The sequence below is a fragment of the Ambystoma mexicanum genome, chromosome 12 (genome assembly GCF_040938575.1).
Source record: "Ambystoma mexicanum isolate Mex_15411 chromosome 12, UKY_AmexF1_1, whole genome shotgun sequence".
Lineage (NCBI taxonomy): Eukaryota > Metazoa > Chordata > Amphibia > Caudata > Ambystomatidae > Ambystoma > Ambystoma mexicanum.
The window spans coordinates 79580719-79606031 of NC_090936.1; the positions used below are offsets into that span (position 1 = coordinate 79580719).

Consider the following 25313-nt stretch of genomic DNA (forward strand, 5'->3'; position numbering starts at 1 on the left):
GTTTGTGCAATGTGTACTCGCAGGATGTCTCCACAGCTCTGGTTATAAACAGAAGGGTCACCACTGACCCAAAATGGTGACTTCTGTCTTATCGCCATTTCTTGTATGATTATCCTTTCTTGGTCCTTCTACCATTTGGGGTGGGCGAGGTCCTAGTTTGAGTTTTGTCTTTGGCAGGAATCCTTTGTGAAGTCCACTGAGACTCCAGTGTGCCTGCGAGGACAGGAAACCGGGGAGGATCCCAAAAACTCCACTACGGGGCTGGTTGTCCCAATTGGACAGCCACCCACCCCTTTCTGTAAACTGCAGGGAGAGTTTGCAGAGGATGAGAATGAATTCCTGATAAAAGGCGAGGGTCCCGAGGCAGAAGACAAGTTGACCACTGGAACAGTAGACCCGAAGACGACAACCAGAGATGCCTTTCAGCCCCTTCCAGGAACCGAAAAGAGACAACTGCTGTCCTGACCCTGTTTTCCAATCAATAGAAGAGCTCCAAAGAGGACGGCTTGTTCCCTTTGGCTAATGGTACCAATCAGCGATAAGGCAACCTGCAAGACGAGCAAGCCCACAACGTGCTGAGACCTTTCTGGGCTGCAAACTGCCAATAACCTGGGACCTCTGACCATATTGCAGCGCATCATCTTTCTGTGAACAAATGCTCCCAGAACTTTGGTGGTCTCATGTTGGACCTCCAGAGGCAATACTCCCCTCCTCCAAGTCCGTCACCAGAGTGCAGGAACGAAGAATCTATGCAGATTGACCTGGCGGTAAACATTCATCCTTGGAGCCTGTGAAAAGACTCCAAAACTGCAGACCGATGTTTGTGCGCGAAGAATACTCTCTTCTCAACTACTGCTGTGACATCCCTTCCAGAGTCCCTCCTTTCTTCAACACGACCAAGGAACAGGAGACCAGGTCCACCGCTGCTGCACCATAAAAGAATACAGCTGCATCTTTGTCACCACTGGGGTACTGTGGGACTCAGGATAGTACACACTGAGTCATTCGGTCCCTCCTTTGCTGCTGGAGTGCCGATTCCGTTGTCTGGGTGTTAACCAATACAGTTCTCCCAGGCCCTACACTTTTGTGCCCATAGGAAGCCTTTCCCACGGTCCTCAAAACCTTTTTGACCATCAAAAGTCCTTTACTTACTTGTTATTGAAGAATTCTCTGAAACCTTGCCTTTTCTGCATCTTTGCCTCATCTGCTTTACCTCCAATCTGACTTTGGATAACTCATACCTAAAAAGGGATGGATTGCTAAAGCCTTAAGGCCTCTGAAAAGTAATACAAGTCTTAAGAGTACTGCCCTGCTATTGTTGGTATTGCTTAACCTTTTAATTCCTACAACAGAATATTTTCTTAGTTGCTATAGCAAGTGATTTTACTCACCTGGGAACTGTGTATAATTCTCAACTTCTGGTTTAATCATCTGAAGTATTGCTTTGATGTTATATTGTGTTACTTAGTTTGAAATATTACTTACCTGAGGTGTAAGTTTAACCTTGTGTATATAAAATAACTATTTTACTATAAATACAAGAAGTGTGTACGTTTCTTTGGGACTATGCATTTACGCAGAGATCGTTGTACTTCCCTACAGCTCACATCTCCCTCCTAAAATCAGCCTGGCTGCTCTGCCATACTTCTAGAACCTTAGGTAGTATAGACCTATTCTAGAACATAGATAAAACCCTGGAAAATAAAGAACTGACAGGACAGGGTGGAGATCCGTCCTTTCCAGAGGAACTTGAATTAATCAAAGTTAAGTTGTCTACGAAACACAACTGTATAACAAGGGGGGTGGTTACCGCCGATCAAATTTAGACAATTCTCAGATTTTAGAATGTTTTATTTAAAGTGAACTGTAGTGGTGTTTAGAAGTAATCACCCTATTCCAAACTTGCAAGAGCTTAAACATGGATTCGCATTTTTCTAGGAAGAAACAAAACAGATTAAATCATGTCAATTGTTGTGCACCCTCAAATCGGGGGACGTGTGTTTATTTACATGTAGTCTAAAAGAAAATCACAAAAATCTTCAGGCAAAAAGAACTCATTGTGCAACATATTGCCATGGTGTATGGATCAAAGAAAAATAGACAATGTTGAACACTAGGATTGTCCTCATTCAAAGCAAAGCATAGATTCTGTATTCAGGAGTGCAACCAACATTTGTATTTAGTTAGAAAGATATTTCCTTTACATGAACCTGTCTGCAACAATAATAGGTTCTTAATGTTTGAACCGGAAACGTTTAAAGCGTATATATACACAATTGTGCTACTACTGTGGTCTGCTGACAGAGCTGGAGTACTCTCTAATGCAGTCAGTATTTATGGCATCAGAATATAATACAATTATACCAAACAGAAAATTCACGCAGAAAATTAAGTACATTGTGTTTGGCGAGTGCCATTAGGTAGCTGTGTACAAGACATTGCGGTCAGGAGAAAGAGCACACATCTCAAGTGTGGCATTATTTAGAAAGTACAGAGTCTGACTTTTTGCAATTTGTTTAGGAGAGCCAAGTTCTGTTTTGTAGTGAAGTCTTGCACATTAGTGGGGTGATGGCCAATCTACGAAACACAAAACTTTGTGGCGGGAGAACCCCAATCACTTGAAAAAGTGTTTTGTTGGTAATATACAAGAAAGCGTGGAGAAATTGACTTTTCTCAGATAATAGGAAGTGAAACGTTTGATACAAAGACTGAAGACGATCTTAATGTGGAACTTTGAACAAACCTAGTAGAAACTGGGTTGGACAGAAGCCACTTTGAGGCATTTGTACCAGAGCCTCACAAAGCCCTTTTAAGTTGGAAGATTTGTCAAGAGTGGTAGGGACAGTTAATGACCAGGATTCAGACTCAAGAACTTTATTTTGGACTTGAATATCTATTCTTAGTTTTTACTTTGCCAAGTAAAAAACTTCCCACATAGAAATAAAGCAAGTTAGGTGTTTGATCCCCTTCTTTTTAATAAAATCCTTGAACATGACCCCACTCGGCTGAGTCCTCCTCCTGGTCCACCACATTAGCTTCCTTATTCTGCTTCCGCTTGTAACATTGGTGTCCTCTTCAACCAATCACACAACTTCTTGCTCTTCATCTCCAAATCTGCCTCTGCAGCCAGACTCCACATCCTCAATATCAGAAAAATCTGCCATCTTTGTCCTTTCAGTACTGCTAAATAGCTAATCTCCTCCAGCGTCCTTTCTACATCGAACCACTGTGCCAGTCTCCTCGGTGGCCTTCCCAACTATTCTTTTTCACCTCTGGTGAACGTCCTCATCTTCACAGTACGCACACTTTTCAACCTTTCTCGCTTTACCTCTACCTCCTCTGCTAGTCACCAGATTGGCTAGCTATCTATGAAACAGGCCAAGTATAATCTTATCTTCTAAACTACCCGTGGACACAACCCAACCTATCTATTTGCTCATCTCACCCTCTACTCACTCATTACGATCATCCTTGGCTCACCTCCTTGCCACCACCCAAGCTCTCTGTGCTCCTTCTCGTTTCCACTGCCTTCATGCTCTCCAACTCTGGAATGCTCTTCCTCTTGTGGCAGAATATGCATATACTGTTGTGTGTTTTCACTAGGCCCATTTTAAGCAACCCTGTTATAACCATCTTTACATGATGCACACACCAGGCCTGGCAGATTCTGCTACAGCCCAGCAACCAGATGTTGCACTTCACTGAAGTGATGCTAGCTGAACTGTATGTTATGAAAGGGTAACAAACCGCAAGGCTTAGCTATTAATGCAGATGTCTCAATTGTCACCTTTATGCAAACCATCTGGTAGCACCCACCTGGAATCGAGCTAATGTGACTATACGATTGATTTCTCTCTCAATATAGGCTGCCTCTCCAGTGTAATCTGCCAAGATGGATTTCTCAACTCTGACCTGGTGGGCAGAGGTTCAGAAGGCCAGCCTGGTTTCTTGGAATAGGGTAACTTTCTGGACAAACCAGACCAATCAAGGTAGCATTGGCTGCGGTCAAGACTGTCTCAGGAGGGGTGAGGGTGATCGAAAGCCCACAATGAGCGCGCGCACACATTAAATGACACTACAAATGACCGTCGGGTGTTTTCTTCAAAAATACATACATTTATTAAAGGCCTTTTAAATCAAACAGCAAATATAAGCCGTAATAACTAAACCAAAACAACTCTACTATTAAACATATATACAGCAACCAATGGCCTAAAGAAATAGTGCACAGTAAGGGTCCATAACCTGTGAAGAAAGGGAGCAAACAGTGCAAATATATTCTAGCCAGTCCTTCACTTATCAAACCCTGAGAGGCAGTCCAATCCCTACAATGAGGAGCCTTATGCTCAAAAGGACTTTTGGATGCAGGTGCACGCGATCGTGCGGTTGGCCAAAAACGAGGTCTCTTGCAGGAGCTATCGCAGTCCAAGAAAGCGGGTGAGGCAGTGAAGAATAAGTTCACTATTCAAGGAGGCTCTCCCCAAGAGGACCGAACAGGATCCAAGAGTGGGAAATAGCTCCGTAGCACAGGCTACCTCAATAAAGAAGAGTGGCCCTCAGGGGACACGTGTGCATAAAAAATTGATGGATGCGCCAGGAGCCACCGTAAAGGTTGCAAGTACTCACAACCTTCGGCGCACTCCAGACCAAACTTCGGCAATTGAGTCAACTTCGGTTGCAGGTTCAAATCCCACGTTTGTGTGGCTCTGCGGCTTTCAGGGGCTGCGTTCCAGGGACAATTCCGTGGAGGGATTATGTAATTTCTCTGCTCCTTACGAAGGCATCAGTCCAATTCCGCTGCAGCAGGTCTGAGGGCACAGGGGAGCACAGCAGCAAGGCACCCACAAAGATGGTCACCACAGTTGGGCGACACGACGACTGCGTATGCTCGGTTCAGGCATACTCTAATTCCAGACCTAGGAATGGTAGGTGTACGAAACTCGGCGGGGGGAATGCCTTATACCCAGAGCTTACAGTCTACAAATGCTCAAGTGTCAACTCGAGACGGCAGCATTTCCAGGGCAAAGGTCCCGTGCAAGCTGATCAGTTCACAGGGCAGTCCAGGAACACTTGCACCTCAACCTGTAAGCGAGCTTTCGCGGAGGTGCCGAGAATAGTTGGTCCCACTATTCCAATGGGTCGAAGCGTCTTCACAGACCCAAGATCGATCAGAAACAGGGGGTCCAATGGGACAGCAGGCTCAGGGTGCCAAACCTTCCAGTGGGTCATCAGCAGTTCGTTGGCTCTGCTTCTTGGTTTCAGGATAATTGGCCCCTATCCTAAATTCGGTGAGAAATAAAGCGATCGACCTGTAATGGGTGTTTGAGACCTTTTCTTATCGAGAATCTCCATTGCGCCAAAACGAAGAGGACCCAATGAGAGATCTGCTCACATACAGCCATCCCAGACGTGGACCTATCATGGACATCAGTGGTCCCAGTCATTCCCAGCACACCAGACACTCTGGCACCCAGGATGTGTATTGGAACTAAACAGTCCAGCCCACATCCTGGAGGGGCACACCCAAGGCATGCAGAAACCCACAAAAGCTCAGGTTTGCGCAGGGATCTGCATGACCAAATCAGGATTTTCCCGGGTCTGGGGAAGGCAAAGGGACAACATGGCCAAAGGACAAAACAAAGGACCTTGTGGAATGGCCATTTTGGCCCAAACGCAGTAAACGTGATATGGACCACACGAAATGTTCCTTGTTGGTTTAGCTTGATTCTTATTGTCATTTGCGAATGGTGCGCTTTGATTAGTTTGAGTGCCGCTTGGGGGAAGTTCCAGGTGTCCAATTTCGACCACAACATATTCCGGTCTATTTTATCGAAAGCTTTCGACAGGTCAACGAAAGATAATTGTACCTTGGGTGTCCCTTCCTTAACTTTGGCTTTCAGGATGTTGATTATCATGATGTTAAGTGATGTAGTGACATTTTTTTGAAAGCCCGTTTGGAGATTGTCGTTGCATGGTCCAGATTTTTCCCAGATTCTGAAATAGTCCAGCAGGAGTGAGGCAAAGATTTTTCCTATGATATCAAGGAGTGCAATCGGCCTATAGCTTTCGGGGTCGTCCCGACTGCTCTTGTATATCGGGACGATGACCGCTTTCTGCCATGTCACTGGAATTTGATGTTTTCTTTCACTTTCCCGAATATCTTGCCAATCACTTTCGACCACTCTTTAGGGAATTGTTTGAGATTGATATTTGTCAGACCATCAGGCCCTGGAGCCCTGAATGTTTTGAGGTTCCTGATTTTTGTTTCAATGTCTTCGGGGTTGGACACGTCCACCCAGGTCGAATTTAAATTGCGCTCCATTACGCGAGGAGTTTCATTTGGCTCTTCAAATTCGGTCGTAAAGTACTTTGTCCATTTGGCATCCGAGACTGCATTGCTCGGTATCGTACTCTGCGTGTTGTTACTACTTTTCATCAGAGACCAGAATTCGCTCGATTTGTTGGTTGCCAGTATTTTCATCATTTCTTCAGCATCCAGTTGGTTTTGTGCTGCTCTTTGTTGTTTCCGCCAGCCGTCGTACCTTTTTCTTTCAAGATGCCAATTCGCCCAGTCTTCCTTGGCATTTGTTTTCTTTGCCCTTCTTAGTTGACGCCCCAGTTTCCTTTGCTCCACCAGAGCTTTGTTATATGCGTAGATGGGATGGTCCAATCTGTCTTCCTGTTGATGGCTTTTGGTACGCCAGTAATAGCGGAAGGTAATTGGGTGTTTCATCAGCCATGCTTGACTGGTTGTACAGAATTTTCTGGTCCCAGGACCTGTTGATTTTCTGGATGTCCGCTTCCGTTAGGTGGAATCGTGTTTGTTGGCAGTTAACTTCAATGGCGGCGAGGTAGCTTGCTTTCTCCGGTCTTCTACCTTGCCAGGTACAAGACAGCAGGTTGTGGTCACTGTTGACAGTTCTTAAAACATTGAAGCTCACAATACTGGATATCAGGCCAGCTGTAATGTATATATAATCTAATGTCGCTTTAGAGAAACCGCGTTCCCAGGTAAGGATGGTAACTTGATTAGGAAAGAGTGAGACTATGTTTTGGATGTTCCTTGTGCTGATAAGTTCTGACCATGCTTTCACACGTTCCGTGGTTGCATGTATAGGCTCGGGGCATTGATTGACAATGGGGTGCCCCTGTTCTTCATTGCAGTTCGCGTTGAAATCTCTGCATGTGATGATTTCGATCTCCTCCAACTCTTCATATAGTTGGTCGATGGTTGCTCCCATGTTTGAGCAGAAAGCTTTTGTGGTCATACGTTGCGGGTTCCAGTAGCAGTTTATTATTGCTAGAAGATTCAACCAACCTCGGTTTTTCGAGTTGGGTTGGGACCATGATGTCAGGATCGCCAGCATTTCATAGGTTTCTTTCCACTTACGGGGTTCCGCCAGGTCAAGGCCTGTTTTTATTGCTGTTAATAGGCCGACGGTCTACCTAGGAGGCCCTTGACTGCTGGTGAAATTTCCACAGAAAATCCGTCGAGTGATGGTTTGTCCATCAGCCATGTCCCTTGCAGGCAAGGTATGTCATATTGGCCTAGGTTTACGTCTCCCTTTGTCGTTAGATGTGCGTGGCCTCTCGTGTTCCAGGAACCCAGCTTGAATTTATCCTTTTCGGACCGCTCCTCTCCTCTTATGGAGTCGATGGAATTCTTGAGGGCCGGCCCTGGTCGTTGCTATTTGTCACTTTTCTTGGTCCAGGTCGATGTAAATCAGCTCCAGGGGCCCTTCGGTTGAGTTGGGTCGAGAGCTTTTACGTTGGTCTTTTGCTCAAAGTCTTTTGGGGTGAAGTCGCTTCTCATCGGGCTTCCTTTTCTTCCATTTTTCTGGTTCTTACTGATCGGAAGCCCCGATTGGAATAGTTTTCTGTGACATGTCTTTGCCTGATAAACTTCTCTTCATCTTTCCGGTTCCAATCATTTTGTCGTTTACCAATTCTTTGACCGTAGGGGGTCTTTCCCCATGATACTTCGTCGGCCCTTGGACTTTTCCATCGATTGTGACGGTACAGGTTCTCCGTTTTTGATTCGTAGTGGAATTCGTACTTTCTCGGTCGTTTCATTTCTGTGTCTCGCTCGTTTCTTCCATGCTTTTCTATTTCGGTTAAGCGGAAACCCATCTGGTCGATTTCTTTAAATGCCGACAGCTCAATATGTGAGATTCCCGATGTTTTTACATGCAGGTATGCTTTGGCTCCTTTGTCGCTGTGATATGGCTCCACTAACTTGAGATCTTCAGTTCTTATGTACCTTAATGATTTGGCTCTCTTCATTATCTGCAAAACTGTTGGCCGATTTAGTATTAGATATTCTTTTTTTGGTTCAAATTGCTCAAGCTTAAATAGGCGGGTTTCGTCATTTCTTTTGGGTTCCCTTTTCTCCCCTTCTCTTGTTGAATTCTGGTGCCCGGGGCTGCTTCTGATTCTTGTCCTTGCGCTTGGACCTGTCTGGTGGTCCTCTTTCGGATGGTCACGCTTGCTCTAGTGGACATCCACCATTTTTCTCACTGGCAAGGAACGATGCGCGCTGTCAAGTTGTTCTTTCTCGTTGCTGGGTTTTTTCGCTTCTCCAGCGTCTTTTTTTTGGGAGTTCAATTCAGTTTTTGTGTGAGTCGTTAAGTCAACTTCCTTTATTTCTGTGGGATTTTTTTTCCCAATGTTGTGATAGATTCATATGGGCAGAGTCAGTCAAAATCATCCACTGTTCTTGGTGATCTTATTGTGTGAGTGTCTGCTGGAAGTTCGACATCGAGGACTTGGATTACCTCTGTATGAGACCCTGTTTTCTTGAGTTTTAAAACTGGTTGTTCCATCGGCGTTTTGGGTCATCGGATGACTTTTTGCTTGTGATATTTGCCATGTCTTTTTTTTTGTTTTGAGGTAAGCTGTCATGCTTTGTCTCCGGAGCCATAGCCAGTGTTGAGGTTTCCCTGTTCACCATTTGGGGCCGCAATTCGTGCGGTTTGTGTGACAGCGACATCTGAGATGTATTTTTTTCTGTTCAATTGCTCCATGCTTTCAATCTTTCTTTCTAAGGCTTCAATTTTGCTTTTCCAGGTTTTTTGGTGCATGCTTTTCAGATCTTCCACAGCTGTTATATAGCTTTCCATGTGTAACATTTTTGTTATGTTTGTGAGAATTGCTGTGTTGTCTTGGATTTCCTCTTTAATCGCTTCGTATAGTTTGCAAAATGGAGCTAATACGATGGACATCGCGGACATGATTGCTATCATGTCCGGCTTTTTGTTTGGAGACTCTTTTTGCATGGCTGCAGCTATGTCGCTTAAGCAGCGTTTTTTTGGGGAAGATTGGATCTTCTCGGGTCTCATTGAAATAGGTGGAATGTCCGTTGCGGAATGCTCCATCGGAGAGCTTCTATCCTGGTCTATCAATGGTCGACCAGCTGAGAGTCTGATTCGTTTGAGAGTAGTCACGCCGACTGTCCCCATCCAAGGTCTTTGGAGGGGGCGTTCTTAGCGGACAGGTCGCCAGATGGGGCTTAGTCCAGGCGAGCCGATGCTCTTTCACCCACAGCAATATCCCACCGTTGGACCTCCAACTGCTTTTGGGTAGGAGGCGTCTGGTCCCTCCTAGCCTCCACCCTGCTAGCTCTTGTGTCGGGTGGGTTTATCAGCAAGGCCTTTTTGGTTGATTTAGATAGGACATTGGATGCTGAGGCCTCGGAGACCATGCTATTTTCTGTTGGGCCAGTGGCCAGCTGCCCCCCCCCTTTTGTTTTTGGGGTCGTGTTTCCTTCCATACTGCTTTTGTTCACGTTAACTGGCTGTATGGTCTCTTCGTCCGCCAGTTTTGGTGTGGATACCCAGATTCCTTTTTCTTTCCCACACGCAGGGCCGCACAGTTGGCAGCATTGTCCCCGTTCGGTACCTCCCAGGGTTCATCTTCCGTGGTCCCACCCCTCAACCCCTCCCCACCGCGAAGGTCCCGCTTGGGTCCCGCCGAGAGCAGTCCTCTGCCAGCTTTCGCGCAGGATCCACTCACCCAGTAGGTGGATGGCAGAAGACAGAGCAGCGGGGGAGGAAGAGGGGCGCGGCCTGCTTTCCTCCGCAGCGCTGCTCTCCCTGTGCTCGCCAGCTTCCGCGGGTACTCCAGGTCCCGAATCATGCGGCGCTTCCCCCGGCTGCGTTGGAGACGCGGAGGAAACCGCCCGCGGGACTTTTGGCGATGGGAGCCGTGTAGGTAAGAGGGCCGACTCTTGTTCCTTTCCTCTTACTCCATGGGGCACTTCGTTTGGAATTTCCGCTCCTTCCATGGGACTTTTGGGGTCCGTTGCTTCGATTGTTCTTTTGCTAGACGGTGGTCTAAGGGTCGATCCCACCTCGCTCTTCTCATTTCTACCTTGCGAGGTAGACTTTGGGGCCAAATTTGGCATGAGTTTCCCTTTGCTCGCAGTTGGTCTCACTTTCGGCTCCATTGAGCTCTTGCTTCGCGTCTACAGCAGACTGCTGCAGACTGGCTCTTCACCTCGGCTCACCGCTCCGCAGTGTGTTGGGTCAAATATAGGTACTTCCTGTTGTCCACAATACAGCCATATTTGTTTCATTAGTGCTCATGCACAACTTACCTACAACACTATCCCTCCCTGTACTACTCCAACTCTACCCCTATTTAAATCCAACCTCAAAGCCCTCCTCCATTCAGAAGAACCTGTTTCCCAGCACTCCATGCTTCTACATCACCCTGTTTTCATCTCCCCTACAGCACTTTTCAGTCACCCCCCCATCCTTAATTTAGCACCGCCTCCTCTAACCCGTTCCTATGTCCTTCCGTCCTCTCCTCGTCCCTGGTTAATGTTTCTACATCCGTCTTCAAGTCACATTCTCTCATCCCACTGTAAAGGACCCATGTCCTCCGCTCTGTTATCAATGGTAAATGTTGTACACGTGTGCCAAAAATAAATTACTTTACCTGTGATTCTTTATAAATAAAAAATAGACCCCCTGGCTACCACATCTGCTGGGCCCAGTCTGGAGCTATGAAAATCAATTTGGACAAGAATAGCCTCAGTCTTCTAAGAACTATTGAAATGACTGGGATCAGCAAGGACACAAAGGAGATTTTCAACAATCACCAAGAACCACCAAAGTGTGGAGGAAATTTCATGAAGAAAAATAACTTGCAATTTCTGTTCACACTGAAAGCGAACATATCCACTTGAGGCGGCACCCAAAGGATGGAGGTCTACTCTAGAAATTCCTACATAGCTCCTATTCATGGAAGGCCCAAGTCTGACTGCTACGAGCATCTTCGACAATGTTCTCCATTCCAGCAAGATTGGCCCAGAAGCAGTTGCATTGCTTTTTGGCACACAACCCCACACCACCTAGTTTGTTTCGATAGTGCACAGCCATGGGTTGTCGCCATAGTGTGAGGACCAACACACATTTACCTCCCACAGACAGGGGGCAGGCAACCAGAGTTAACATGACAGCCCGAAGCTCCAGTAAAGCGATGTGCTCCTGAGCCTCTGTCTGGGAGCAAAGGCCTCATTGTTAGATGCAGCAGGTGAGCATCTAAGCCCCGCCTGTTAGGAAAGATTTCATAATTGTATGCAATTTTCCCTCCATGTGTACACTCCCAAACTTTTTGCTGCTGTTTAGACACCATAGACTGACTTTGCCAGAGAAGCACATCCTTCAGCTGCTCTGTGGGCTTTCACTCACTTTTGATGGGGAAACTGACATACACTTAAGACAGTCAGTACTGGGAGACTTTGTTTCCCTTAGTCCTTTTCCCATGTTGCAACTTTTCTGCAACATGTGACAAGTACACAATGTACCTTCCAGTACAGTGTACTTGGGTCTCTTAGTCATTTATTTTCCTAAGGCCCTAGATACACTTGGACTTTTTGTGAGATGTGCAGATGTGTCATGGACAAGGCTGGTGGCAGCTATCTTTTTGCAATATTTTTAACTCTTTCCTGCCATGTGAACCTCTTTAACCGCGTTAGGCACAAATAGGTGGCCTGGCTCCAAAATGGCCATGCCACGAGGTTTTGTCCTGTCCTTTGGCCATCTTGCCCCTTTTCTTTCCCCAGGTCGAGTCGACCCGGGTCAGTCCTTATTTGTACATGTAGTTTCCTGCGAAACACCAAGCTTTCGCAGGCTTCTGCATGCCTTGTGTGTGCGCCTCCAGGATGTGGGCTGGGGTGTCTGTCCCCAATACAAATCCTGGGTGCCAGAGAGTCTAGAGTGCTGTGAATGACTGGGACCACCGTGGTCCATGATTGGTCCACGTATGGAGTGCTTTTGTGAGCAGATCTCCCATTGGGTCCTCTCAGTTTTGGCGTGAAGGGAACTTTGAATAAGGAGGAGGCTGAAAACACCCATACTATGTCGATCTCTGGAGTTCTCACGGAACGAAGGATAGGATCCAAGTATCCTGAAACTACGAAGCTGAGTCGAGGAACCACTGGTGACCCGCTGGAAGGTTTGGAACCCAAAGCCTGCTGTCATCCCGTGGGACCCCTCTGCATCTGGTCGTCCTAGAAGGTCTGCGAAGACGCTTCGACCCAATGGAATAGTGGGACCAGCTATTCTCGGCACCTTCATCAAAACCTGCAAGAAAGCTTTCTCGGAAGTGTCCCTGGGCCAACCAGTGGACTGACCAGCTTACCCAGTTGCTTGGCTCTGTCACCGCTGCCATTTCGAGGAGGCCCTCGAAACTTGGTATACTGTTAGCTCTGTGTCCATGGCACCCTCACATTGGATTTTGTACACTTGGCGTGCCCAGGTCTGCAGGGAGACGAGTGCGCCAGGACTGGAGCATACAGTTACCGTGTTGCCCTGCCGCGGCAACCTTTCCAAGTCCGCTGCATTTGTGACCTTCTTCCCCCTGAAGCCTGCTGCAGTGAAACCAGGTCAATTCATCCACCAGGAGTGGAGAAATCGCCACTGTCCCGTTTGGAAATCCTCACTGTATCTCAGGAACTGAAAGCCACAGAGACGTCCTTTCTGTCGCGTTCGAACCTGCAAGTGAAATGGACTGAACTGGCGAAGTTTGGGTCCGAGTGCGCCTGGGACCAGTGAGTACTTCCAACACTAACCAGTGACCCCTATCGCCAGGGCTCCTTTTTTACAAAAAAGTGGCCCCTGAGGGTCCCTCCTTTCCACTGCTAGTGCCAACTAGCAACTCCATCCCGCACTCTGGAACTGCCTCTGCCTTCAAGTGGAGGTTCTCCCTGAATAGTGGGAACTTATTCTTCATCGCCTCATCCACCTTCCTGAGCTGCTAGAGACCCCGTTTTGCCCATTGGAACAACCGCGTGCACTCGCATTGCATGTACTATTGAGCACAAGGCTCCTCTCTTCTTAGGGCTTGGACTGCCTCTTAGTTAGGTGTGTTGTCGATGTCGAAGGGGCCTAAAGTCTACCTGCACTGCCTGTTTCCTTCCCATCTAGGTTGTTGACATATTTTGTGCATTTAACCCTTTAGACCTCAATGGTCTTGTATATACATTGTGTTGCTAGTGTTGTGTAGATTTACTTATTATTGCTGTGTTTTTTTTGCTAGGGTCGGAGTTACAAAGTCCTTGTAATAAATGTGCTTATATTTTTGATATAACGCCTGCCTGGGAGTAATTTGTAATTGACCTTACTCTGTGTGCTCATTGAGGTCCTTCAGTCACCCTCACCCCTCCTGAGACTTAGTCTTGACTGCCTGCCATAGCTACCTTGATTGGTCTGTCTTGTCCAGAGGTTACCCTGTTCCATGAAACTAGGCTGGCCTTCTGAACCTCTGCCCACCAGGTCAGAGTTCAGAAATCCATCTCAACACCGTCCATGAATGCAGACAGTTTGAGCCAAGCCTGTCGAAGGAATGACTCCTCAAACAAGTTTGTCCTGGAAGGTTCGTACCAAATGTCTTTGGTGCTATCCAACTCTGATCTAATAAAAACACTCACATACACATCCAAGCAGGCACAACCAGAAATATTTTGGAACCACGGTTGGTGAGGCAGCCTCCCGAAAAAAACAAGAATACAAAGAAGTAGAATTCTACTGCATTATGTGCATCAATGTTGGATTGTGGCAACTGATGAAGGAAATAAATGTGTCGCACCATTTTAAATGTGAACTAAAAAACTAAAATCGGACATTTACATACAAATGGGTAAAATGTCAAGTTGCACGTTACTAGCCAGCCATAAAAAGTAACTTGCTGCCTTGATTCTACACTTACGCACCATTTCCTACTCTGCAAGAGTCAATCATCTCTAGCCAATGGCTAGTGCACATTTTGAGCTCTGAAATAAATATCCACTTAGTAAACACCCAAACTGCTTTAGGTGTACTTTTATAAAGGCAAACATTAGCAAAATGTTCACTTTAAGTCTGTATTTAGTTCTTGAAAGCAAGCCACTTTTTCAGTGGCAATAAACCAGGTATAAGGGCCATTTTACATTAAAGTTGTTACTACTCTTCATTCAAACTCTGCTGATCAAAAAGCTCTATACACATGGAACAGTGTTTCAGCCATCTCTCTATGTAACCAGAAAACAAACCCTTTCCAAGGTACGTTAAGCCAACCTCATGAACTTAGATCGTACGTACGCACACACGCACGCCCCCGCAAAGCAAAAGCAAAAAAAAAACATGCAAAATAATGCACTTAATTCAAGTTTTGGAACTCAAAGCTAATTTGCGGATATCATTCATCCATAGTTAAGTCCATTTATACAGCCCCTCTTAAAAAGTGATAATCAGTGGGGGCTATTTTGTTTTTAAAGTTAGGGTTACCGTCTATACAAAGTTGAAGTCCATAAACACTGGCAATGCCAATGTTTAGGTGTAAGCTATTAGACAACAAACTTAAAGAAAGAAAACCAACATTAAACTAAACATAACAAAATGAAACCAAGATTGTGAAAACCTTATTAGCTCTCACAAATGACTGAAAATAACAAAAGCACAATACCACCTTAACATACACCAACAAAATAAATGGCAAACATGCAAAAAAAATTTAAATGCATACAAATGAACAAGTTACTTACCAACTGGTAACGTTCTTTCGATTGGATGTTCCTCCAACGTATTCCTCATCTTAGATGTATTCCATCCAGCTTTGCTGCTCTTCGGAAAAAATTTTCGGCGAAGGGCGCCGTGCGGCGATGTCGTCGAGTGTCCCTCGAAGGCCTCCGTCGAGGTCGACGTCATCGGGTGTATAAGTAATACGCGCGGCGCCCGTTGGCCTAAGTTCTGTTTTTCCTCTCTTTTGTATCTGTGATCTTGTACTGTGTAGATTGTGCCGGCATACGGGTATCAGCTTTGCGAGATTTGAGATGGCAATAACCCGGAAAAAAATCTACAGAGGGGTCGGTTGGGAGGGCAATGAGGAATACGTTGGAGGAACATCCAATCGAAAGAATGTTACCAGTTAGTAAGTAACTCGTTCTTCGAGTGGATTGTGTCCTCCAACGTATTCCTCATCTTAGATAGGCTCCCAAAGAAGTATTTTGCATAGTTCCTCTGGAGAAGGGGTCAGATTTTTTTCACCAATGCCTTTAGATGGCGGAATAAAGCACCGCTTTTTCAAAAGTCAGCTCCCTAGACTGGGAAGCATCCAGGCTATAGAATTTTGAGAAACTGAAGTGAAGACCAAGTTGCTGCTTCGCAAATGGACCTTATCGGGACACCTCTCTGAAGAGCTGTGGAAGAGGCGATGCCTCTGGTGGAATGAGCCCTTAACCCTTCTGGTGGGTCTTTTTGTGCTAGTCTGTAGCATTCTGAAATGCAAAGCACGATCCAGCGTGAAATTGTCTGTTTTGTTACTGATTGGCCCAGTTTTCTTCCTGTGTAGCCTATAAACAACTGGTTGTCCACTCTAAGCCTAGAAAGTCTAGAGATGTAAAAGCTTAAAGCTCTTTTTGGGTCCAGTCTGTGTAATCTTTCTTCCTCCTTAGAAGGATGAGGTGGAGGATAGAATGAGGGTAAAACAATTTTCTGACTTAAATGAAAATCAGATATTACCTTTGGTAAAAATTATGGTTTAACCCTCTATACAACTCTGTCCTTATGGAACACAGTATAGGGTGGCCCAGAAGACAGTGCCTGCAATTCGCTCACTCTTCTTGCTGATGTTAGAGCAACTAAAAAGGCTGTTTTCCATGTTAATAATCTTAATGGGCACGTGTGCATATGCTCAAAAGGGGCACACATTAAGAATTTTAAGACTAAATTTAGATCCCAAATCAGTACTTGAAATGGGTGAGGAGGAAACACATTAGTGAGACCTTTTAAGAATTGTGTTATCAAAAGGAATTTTGAAGTATCTGAGAAAGGGTAACCATCTTGAACTTGTCCTTCCTGAGTAACTTGTTCAAGTTTCTTAAGTCCAAGATGGGTCTCAGTCCTCCGTCCTTTTTGGGGATCAAAAAATACAGGGAGTACCAACCCTTGTTCCTCTCCGCTGCAGGTACTGGTTCTATAGCACCTTTCTCCAGCAGGGTTAGAACTTCCTGCTGGAGGAGCGGGTTTGAAAGTTTCAACGGGTGTCTCCCTGGTGGATTGCTTTGAGGTTGCTTTAGAAAATGAAGGCAATAGCCTTGGGCTATTATTTCTAGAGCGCAAACATCTGAAGTAATGGCTCGCCATTCTTGCAGATGCTGCGACAGCCTGCCCCCTACAGGTGTTTTGTGATGCAAGTCCTCAAATTGGTTTTGTGGCGGATGTTGCAGCTGCTGATGGCAAAGAGGCTGAAGCTGGAGCTGGCTTAGCATGTTTTCCTCGTCCCCCACGCGTGGCCTTTCTTTGGCCCCTCTGACTGGCCATTCCTCTCATCTTCCCATATGAGGTGTAATAACGATAGGATCGTCCCCTCCATGATTGCCCTTACGCACGAAAAGGCTGAGGTTGCCTAATAGCAGCTCCTAAAGATTTGGCCGCTGCTTTTGAGGTCTGCAACCTCTCAAGGCTCTCGTCAGCCTTGTTGCCAAAAAGGTGAGACCCGTCAATAGGCATGTTCAGGAGGCGGTTCTGTACGTCCAGTGCAAAACCCCACTTCAGTAATCACGCATACCTGCACATTACCATGTTCGTGCCCATGGACCTGCTTACATTATACGCAGTGTCCAATCCAGATTGAGGGGATTCCTGCATGGCCTCCTTTCCATCTCCAACGTGTGCTCCGCCGTCATTGCGATACACTCCCACAGAGTGTACGAAAATTTTGCCAAGGCACATGTGGAGTTGCAGATTTTAATGCCATGCTCCCGACTGAAAATACCTTCCGTGCCCAACCATCCACACGCTTATCGTCCCTATCTGGAGGGATAGAGGGGTACGCAAGTTTGTTGGAAGCTGTGGCTGCCTGTATGACCAAACTCTTGGGAGTTGGATGTTTTGACAGATAGCCGGGGTCGCAACTGGCTGGGCGGTATTTTGATGCGAGGGATTTATTTACCGGAGGAATAGAATCCGGAGTTTCCCAATTCTTGGCCACCCTGTTTTGTAAGACTACATGAAAAGGTAGTACGGGGTCTTCAGTGGGACCATGATCCAATATGTCTGTTAAATCGGCCTGGACGAATTGGGCTGGTGGTCTAGCCCATCCCAAGTAATTACCACCTTGGTCAACGCCACTTGCATTGCGTAAAGACTCCACCAAATCCCTCATTCTGCTTTCCTCTAAGATCAAGCATTCTGGGACATTTGGGGTGCCATATTCCAATCCAAAAGGTACATTTTCCTCCTCGGATCTCTCCTGTTCCTCAAAAATTGAGGTCAGGGATTTGAAAAACTCCTTCCTAGGGAGAGGCTTGAAAACCTTCTCTGGGAGAGGAGGAGGAAGAGGTGTAGTACCAGGCTCTGAAGAAATTACATGTTTTGTAACTTTCTGCTTCTCTTTTTCTGGCTGCCCTGGCTTGGTTGGAGCCTTTGGCGCCAAGGGTTTCGGCGTCGATAAAGGCGTCAAATACATAGTGGTCGTCGAAAGGGTCTGCTTCGAGGGCGTCGAGGCGGCCTTCGACGGTTTCCCCTTCGAGGTGTGATAGGTCTCGGACGGCAGTGACCTCGAGCGGTCGACTCGACTCGAGCATTTATCGCTCGGCATCCTGGAAGGTTCCCTATCCTTCCTTTTACGATCACCCGGGCTCGAGGGCGCGCGTGTCGGAGCGATGACTCTCCCGGCCGGCTTCTGAAGAAGGCGCGGACCGAGGCTTCGCCTTCTCACACACCTCCATCATTTTGACCCTGAATTCTTCCCACTCTTCGGTAGACGAATGTTTTGTGGGGCATTTAATTTTCGGAGACTCGTCTGATGACGAGGTGGAGGGAGACCTATGGCGTTGTTTCTTCGACTTTTTCTACGAAGACGAGCGATGAGAATCGCTTCGGGATCTAGCTCGATGCCTTTCGCGTCGAGGAGATTTTTCCCCATGGGGTCTCGACTCCAAGCTAGAAGCTTTTCGATCCTTCCGACCTACCTGTAGCTTTCCTCTCCTTTCTTGCAAGACCTTCCCCCGTCATCGCCTGACACTTTGAACAGGCCTCCATGTCGTGGCCTTTCCCCGAGACACCACAAACACGCGGTGCGGGTCCGTGATCGACATTTTTGAGCCGCACGACTTGCATTTCTTAAAACCTGATCTCGGGGTTGTGGTCGGCGTCGATGACGAGGACGAGGACATAATTTACTTCTCGTTATATTATATTTCTTGACAGAACTCGAGGCGCGCCGAATGTCCGAAGCAACGTAACTGCAGAAAAACGGAACTGAGCCCAACGGGTGCCGCGCGTGCTACTTATACACCCGATGACGTCGCCCTCGACGGAGGCCTTCGAGGGACCATCGACTCTACGACATCGACGCACGGCGCCCTCTGCCGAGAAAACTTCCGAAGAGCAGCAAAGCTGGATGGAATACATCTATGATGAGGAATACGTTGGAGGACACAATCCACTCGAAATACACATTTTGCAACACAACAAAAGTATACACCCACAATCACACCTTTTTTTAATGACCTCAAAATATATACTCACAATCACATCTTTATATTAAATGACTTCCAAACATACACCGCTAATCACAATTCAAATTAAATTACTTAAAAATGTACACCTACACTAAATCACTGGGTCACAACAAATAGTTATATCTTCTTCATACCACTTATAAGACCAAACAAGTAAGATTCAAATTGTAAAGACAAACGGGCGCACACACAATAGACAAACCATTTCCAAACCAATAAAAGGGTGAAGGTTTTAGCAACGTTGATTTCATTTTATGTAAGGTTTAATGTTTATATTGGTTTTATATTCTCTTTATTGTTAAATAGGCTAAACATTAGATTCCCAAAACCTATAGATTTCAGCTTTTTTTTAGCCACTAAACAACTGCAACAACAAAGAAGGTAAGGCAATAAGGGCATCTAGGATCAGTACAGTGGGTGTGCCTTGGCGCAAGCAAAGGTAGGGTTCGCCCAAAAGCAAACTAGAAAACAAAGTAGGGTCACCCATGAGCAAACCACAGTGGCAGAACACCTAGGAGCAAAGTACAGCATGGCAACACCTTGATTCAAAAGTACAGTGGTGCAACACTACAAGGCAAAATACAGCATGGGAACACCTGGTGACAAAATGCAGTTCGGGGGGACATCAAGAATCAAAATACCTTAGAGCAAAAAAGGCACACCAAGCAATATACATTGGAGAAACCTATGAGCACCACAGAACAATCTGTAAAACTCTTCTGTTAATCTTCAGAGGCCCCAACCTGCCAATCTAGGAAAGAGCCAATGCTGGAGAATTTACATTTTTTTAAGCATGTTGCAAAGGTATGGATAGCAGACAATATAGTTAATTATTTCTAGTGGTCTGTTCTGTGGGCTGGATTTTTGTTTGGAGAACCAAGTCATTGCACCGCATTTGCAAAGTTGCTGCATAATTATGCTACTCACTGTGTTGGTGAAATTGTGTATTAAGTGTGCCTGGAATAGCTGTTTAAGTGAGGTGTTGCAGCCCCCAATATTAAATGTACACAGCCAACCATGCAAAGCTCTCACGTTTATGTCTAAAATATCTTTTTGGACATCAGATGAATGGTCAAATGTGAAGAACAAGGGAACCAGATTGTCATTCGTAAAGCAGTAACTGTCATTCTAAAGTTTCATTGTGTCCCAATACCAATATCCTGTATCCATATTTTTCTTCTCAGTGGGATTAAAGGAGCCAACCACCATTGTGTTCGCTTAAAAAACGGATGTGATCATCATTCTTGTGGTTCAATCCCTGTCTAATGTCCAGTATTTACAGTTTAGCAAATACAAGAAATGTGTTTGCCTGTTATTTATGTTTATATGGTTTTTCATATGTGCAACTAAAAGGTTAATGAGCCCTCATGATGTTGATGAACAGTTAACGCAACTTCAATATACGATTTGAAAATGGAGCCATAGATCAGTCAACGCAGGATATTTAGGGGGGGTGCATAGGTCCCACGTATGTGACTTGCGAAAAGTTGTCCTTTCTTGAATACAAATATATGATTTTCTGGTTACTGATTAATTACCACGATGTATACAGGCCTCTACACAAGGCTTTGCATCCTCCATAGTCTCAGATTCAGGGATCAAAATTGAGGCCAGCTGGGAGCCATTTAGCTTCTGCTTGTAGCCTACAAAGGCCTGGTTAGCATGACGGGCAAAAACTATCAGGAGCTACTTTCGGCTCCAGAGGCCAGCTGAGGTTGTACAAACACACCCATGTGAATTTAACTGTGCATTTGGGACAGTGTATAAAACAGCATTAGGACACATTTATGCAAACCCTAAAGCAGTAGGTGTTTGATTTGCAGAACATGTACTAGCTCCTCGTTCCCCCAGTGGTAGCTCGTGGTCAATGGTTAATACTGGATCCCAGGGAGCTGCTTTTAGCCCCTGCTTAGCCTTTCAAAATTTCAACCACTGCTAAAATATCCACTGTGCACTGCATTGCCATATACTTCTTGTCAACAAGTAGTACACCACAAAAGATGCTCTCAAATGAGACCTTAAATTTAACCTTGGTCTCGCAAGAACTTTTCACTTTGGAAAATTGCAAAATTATTTTTATGTTGAACAAAGCACACATTCTCTCTCTAAGTCATACAAGGCTTTGTGATGGACTGCAGTAAATCTAACAACCTTGCATACACTTGGCAATGAATCAAACAGTAACTGGTAAAATCTTAAATAAAAAAAACATGTTTATTTTTCACCAAATAGACCATTACCAGTGTCTGTAATATCAGGTTGGGATTTGGACAGGTGGCCTTTCAGGTTGAGAGAGCTGGTCTTGGACTTCTGAGGTACTGCGCTGCTTTGTTTTAGGTCTCCAGATCCTATAGTCAATGAAAAATGAAAGGTAAGCAGTGAGAATCCTGTGTAAATAGTCTACTGTACTGAAACATGGTTAAGCCTATCCAAAACGTTTACTGGGAAATACCCAAAGCAAAAGAACTCCTGTTCATCACAATAACCGGAACATAATGCATCACTGCTAGGGCCAAAATACCCTTACCATTGTTTCTGGAATGCCACCAACTAATTAAGGCAAGCTTTGATGAAACACAAGCTTCTATCTCATTCTCTTTAAGTTGGCAGGCAAGTTTCCTTTTTGTTTGGATTGTTTATTTGTCCTTCCAGCATTAATTCTGCTGCAACACCTCAGAATCTACTCAGTAGCTCACTATCAGTGATGTTAAGTCATACTATGTCTCACTATGTTTTCATCGGTACCGCCTATGCCGAACACTTCATAGTAACGACATGGATTACAGGTATTCTCTCAGCACTTACTGTTACAGTGGTAAGACATGCAGCAATAACACCTCAACCTCTGTTCTGTCTCAGGTGCTAGTATTGTAAAGACAGCAACCAGTCTGCTCTTGGTGTCTGGTACAGAGGCATTTTTCATGTTATCGATCAGGTAAGAGCAGAAAAGAGACATGCACCGTGATAGTGCAGCCGCCCGATTTTCTTTAAGATGCTAGCATGAAATACACTCCACTTTCCCTCCCCGACCATGACAGTCGCCCGATCTCCTTCTGGCCAGGATTTCTGCCTCAGGTGACAAGCAAACCCCTGCAATCCTCTCTGCACAAGCCAGCAGTCCCTGTAGGACCCAAACACAGCCTGGGACTTTTAACCAGTGATTCCCAGACTTCTCAGTCTTTGCCCCAGGGACCCCTCAACATCACATCTCACCTTTTCCCTCAGCCCAAGCCAAACCCAGGCAAGATCCATTTAGTTAGAGGCATGCTACCCAAGACCTGTTCCTTTTCAGGCTCATTTTTAACCAATAGTTAGCTCTAGTCCCATCTATTGGCATGCCACAGAGTCACAAAAATGTTTTTTAGCTGAGTGACCACACATGTGCTGAAACAGTACTTCACACGTTTAACATTAAATGATGTTCTCCCTGTTTAAAGAGATTTATGGAGGGGAGTGTGAGACAAAGGGCAAAAGAATACAGAGGAGCTCCAAGCGACTAAAGGCCATCGATTTGTGAGTAAGGTTAAGAAAGTACAGATTTCTTCGAAGCTAACAAATCAGCGATTCAACAATTAAAGGAAGATAGGAGAACAGCTGATAAATCACCAGGAGATTAGGCCAGGGCTTTAGTTTGTATCAAGGAGTGGCACAATCTTCATATGGGAGAACATCTTTGTTTAAAGGGGCTTTTAGACAAGATTTGGCAAGATGGACACAGACATTATTTCATTACCTGGACACTTCTTCACATACGTCTGGAGATCTACTGGAAATGGTACAAAATGTGGGGCCACCACCTGTAGACTCTTGCAGCAGGCCTGAGTGACATTGTAATGATATTCTATTTTTACATAACCAAGGAAAACATTATGAAAACAGCAAGGGGGAAGAGTGAGATCATTTACCAAGACCAGAAGCGGTTAATGTTTCACAATGTCACTGACCAGCCTTTAGAAGCATCTCCAATGTAGAGATTTAACAGAGAAATTGAGGTTATTTAATACACTCTTATTGGGGGACATTCATTGGTCTTGCCTTTTCCTGGAATAACGAGCAGCATCGAGTAACCCAGCCAGAGGAGGCAATGAACGTACTAGAACTGGATCTGAAAGAACTAAGAAGAAACTGACTAGACCAAAAGAAAATGTGGTCATGGCACAAGAGGCATTAATGGCCTTTAGGCCCAGACTGTCGGGGCCAAAACATTTCTTCCCTAAGCATCTAGTGGCGTACACTCTCTGTCCATAGCTAAGGATAAGGGGGAGGTTATCTTCAAGCTCGTCCTCCATTAACGGGCTATCTGGGGAGGTGTCCAAGGTAAGAAAAAGCTGGGTCCAAAGGTGCAGGTCTGTGCTTTTTTGCCAAGTCCCCGTCTACAGTCAGAACCGAGGCAGGCTTCATTCACAAGTCCAGGACAGGGACCTCCACTGCCAGGTAAAATGTCAGTAGGGTATCCCAATGTGGACCTTTATCAAGAAAGTCAGGCATATCAAATTTTACTTTGGGTCTGCAAAGGGTAGATAAACCAAGGTCTCTACCACATTAGCTATTGTCAGTTGAAAAGATGACTCCACTCTGGCGCTGGTGCAGGAAGCAAGTCCTGCTCTGGAGACCGGTCCAGCCCACTCTCCTCCTGTAGATCAGTAGTGACATCCATTCCTCATCCTCCCCATAGAAATCCTCGGGGCGGTCCGAGCTCACTGGGGCACAAAGATTCCAAGCCAAAGGGGAAGGGATTACCCTCATTAAAAATATTCTCCATCGTCGATATGAACGCACACCTAGGTAGTAGGGCATATTCACAGTGGCGTAGCGGATGGAGCTGACCAATGTTGGAAGACAGAGCAGTATGGCTTAATGACAGGTCTTCGCCTGTAGGGGCAGAGGCCAAGCCGCAGCTGTATGGTCACAGACAACAGAGTAGGGTCTCAACCGGTTCATCAGAGTGGGGTGGATCCAGACAGTGCCACAGCAGACGGAGCCAGGGCCTTGGCAAAGATGTGCAATATCTTAAACTGGAAGGCCTCAGATTAAGGTGTGGCGGAACAGATTGGGAACAGTAGTTGTGGCGCTTTCTCCTCTGATAACTACCTGGATAGGTGACACTTCAAGGAGGAAGAAAAAATAAGATGCTTCGAGAACTGCCGGATGAGCATTCACTCTTGAAATGCTTTCTCTTCCTTATAGACCAGAAAACATTGGTCTTAGGTACGACGCTCGGTACTGGGTGACCTTGAATGACTCAGCCCAGTACCCTTTTCCTTATAGAAAAGGGTAGTTTTATGGCTTGCTCCCGAAGGGGTTTAGTGCACATAGACTGTCATGACCTGCAGTCTTGTGTGTCATGTTCCTGCCCCCAAACAGTATAGATTCTGTCGAAGATGGACATCTAGCGTCCACACAAGTTTTAAATCTGAGGTCTTTGGATTTTGCATGGTTCAAAACAAAAACTTCTATGAATCAGTGTTCCTGAAGCAAGCAAAGTGTGAAAAAAAGACACTAAGGCCACAGGCATACAAGCCAAAATATACCGTGGCCCCGACATAAAAGCATTGCGGGGCAGAGAGGAATCTAGTGGAGCAGAGCTGTGCTGCACACACTGGTGGCCAAAATAGTTATGCAAGAGTAGGTGCGCTGGAAGATGAATATAGAGGAGGAATCCGTGGGAGGAAGGAATCCATCAGAAATGTCATTTGGAATTAAGAGACCGACAAATCGCACACACATGCCTTCAGGTATGTAACACTAATTGTGCGAGGTATGAACAAACCTAAGCGCATTTTAATGCTATGATTGCTGCATGGTGAAAGGGTGCACATAGCATTTGTACAAGAAATGCATCTATTTAAAATGCAGATAATCATGCCATCTTCCAAATATGTTCCTAAACAGTAGTTTGTCTAGGATAGAGAAATAAAAAACTAAGGATAGGCAGTAGATTTTCCATTCACTTTAGATTTCAGAGTGGGTATCTTAATTCTCAATGTCTGTATTAAGGAGGTTGCATTTGCAGGCGATTAGGCTCCTGAAGAAGTCCAGAATCCCTTTTTCTAGGATTTCTTTCCAAAATAGCAAGCAGTATAAAGGGGGCCCCATTGTTCCAACAGGTCATTTTAATATGGCATGGGACAAGGAATTGGACAAATCTAGGGTTGATAGACCAGGCTGCCAAAGATGTGCTACAGGGTTCCAGTACATGGGGCTTAGAGACATGGTGGAAAATCAACCTTGAGGCAAATGTTTTTTCTGTTATATCCATGGGACATCTTATTGGATAACGTAATATGAAGGGCTGCATACTTGGATT

The 25313-nt window shown here is 45.5% G+C and overlaps 1 protein-coding gene across 4 annotated transcripts in view; it reads right to left on the reverse strand.

Moving 5' to 3' along the window:
- The window catches only part of PTPN12 (protein tyrosine phosphatase non-receptor type 12), an 820244-nt gene that overhangs the window by 42231 nt on the left and 752700 nt on the right, over positions 1-25313 (reverse strand). For all 4 annotated transcript variants that reach the window (XM_069628049.1, XM_069628047.1, XM_069628048.1 and 1 more), the window contains one exon: positions 21247-21354. In XM_069628049.1, the coding sequence (XP_069484150.1) occupies positions 21247-21354 (108 nt within the window). The remainder of the gene's footprint in view (positions 1-21246; positions 21355-25313) is intronic.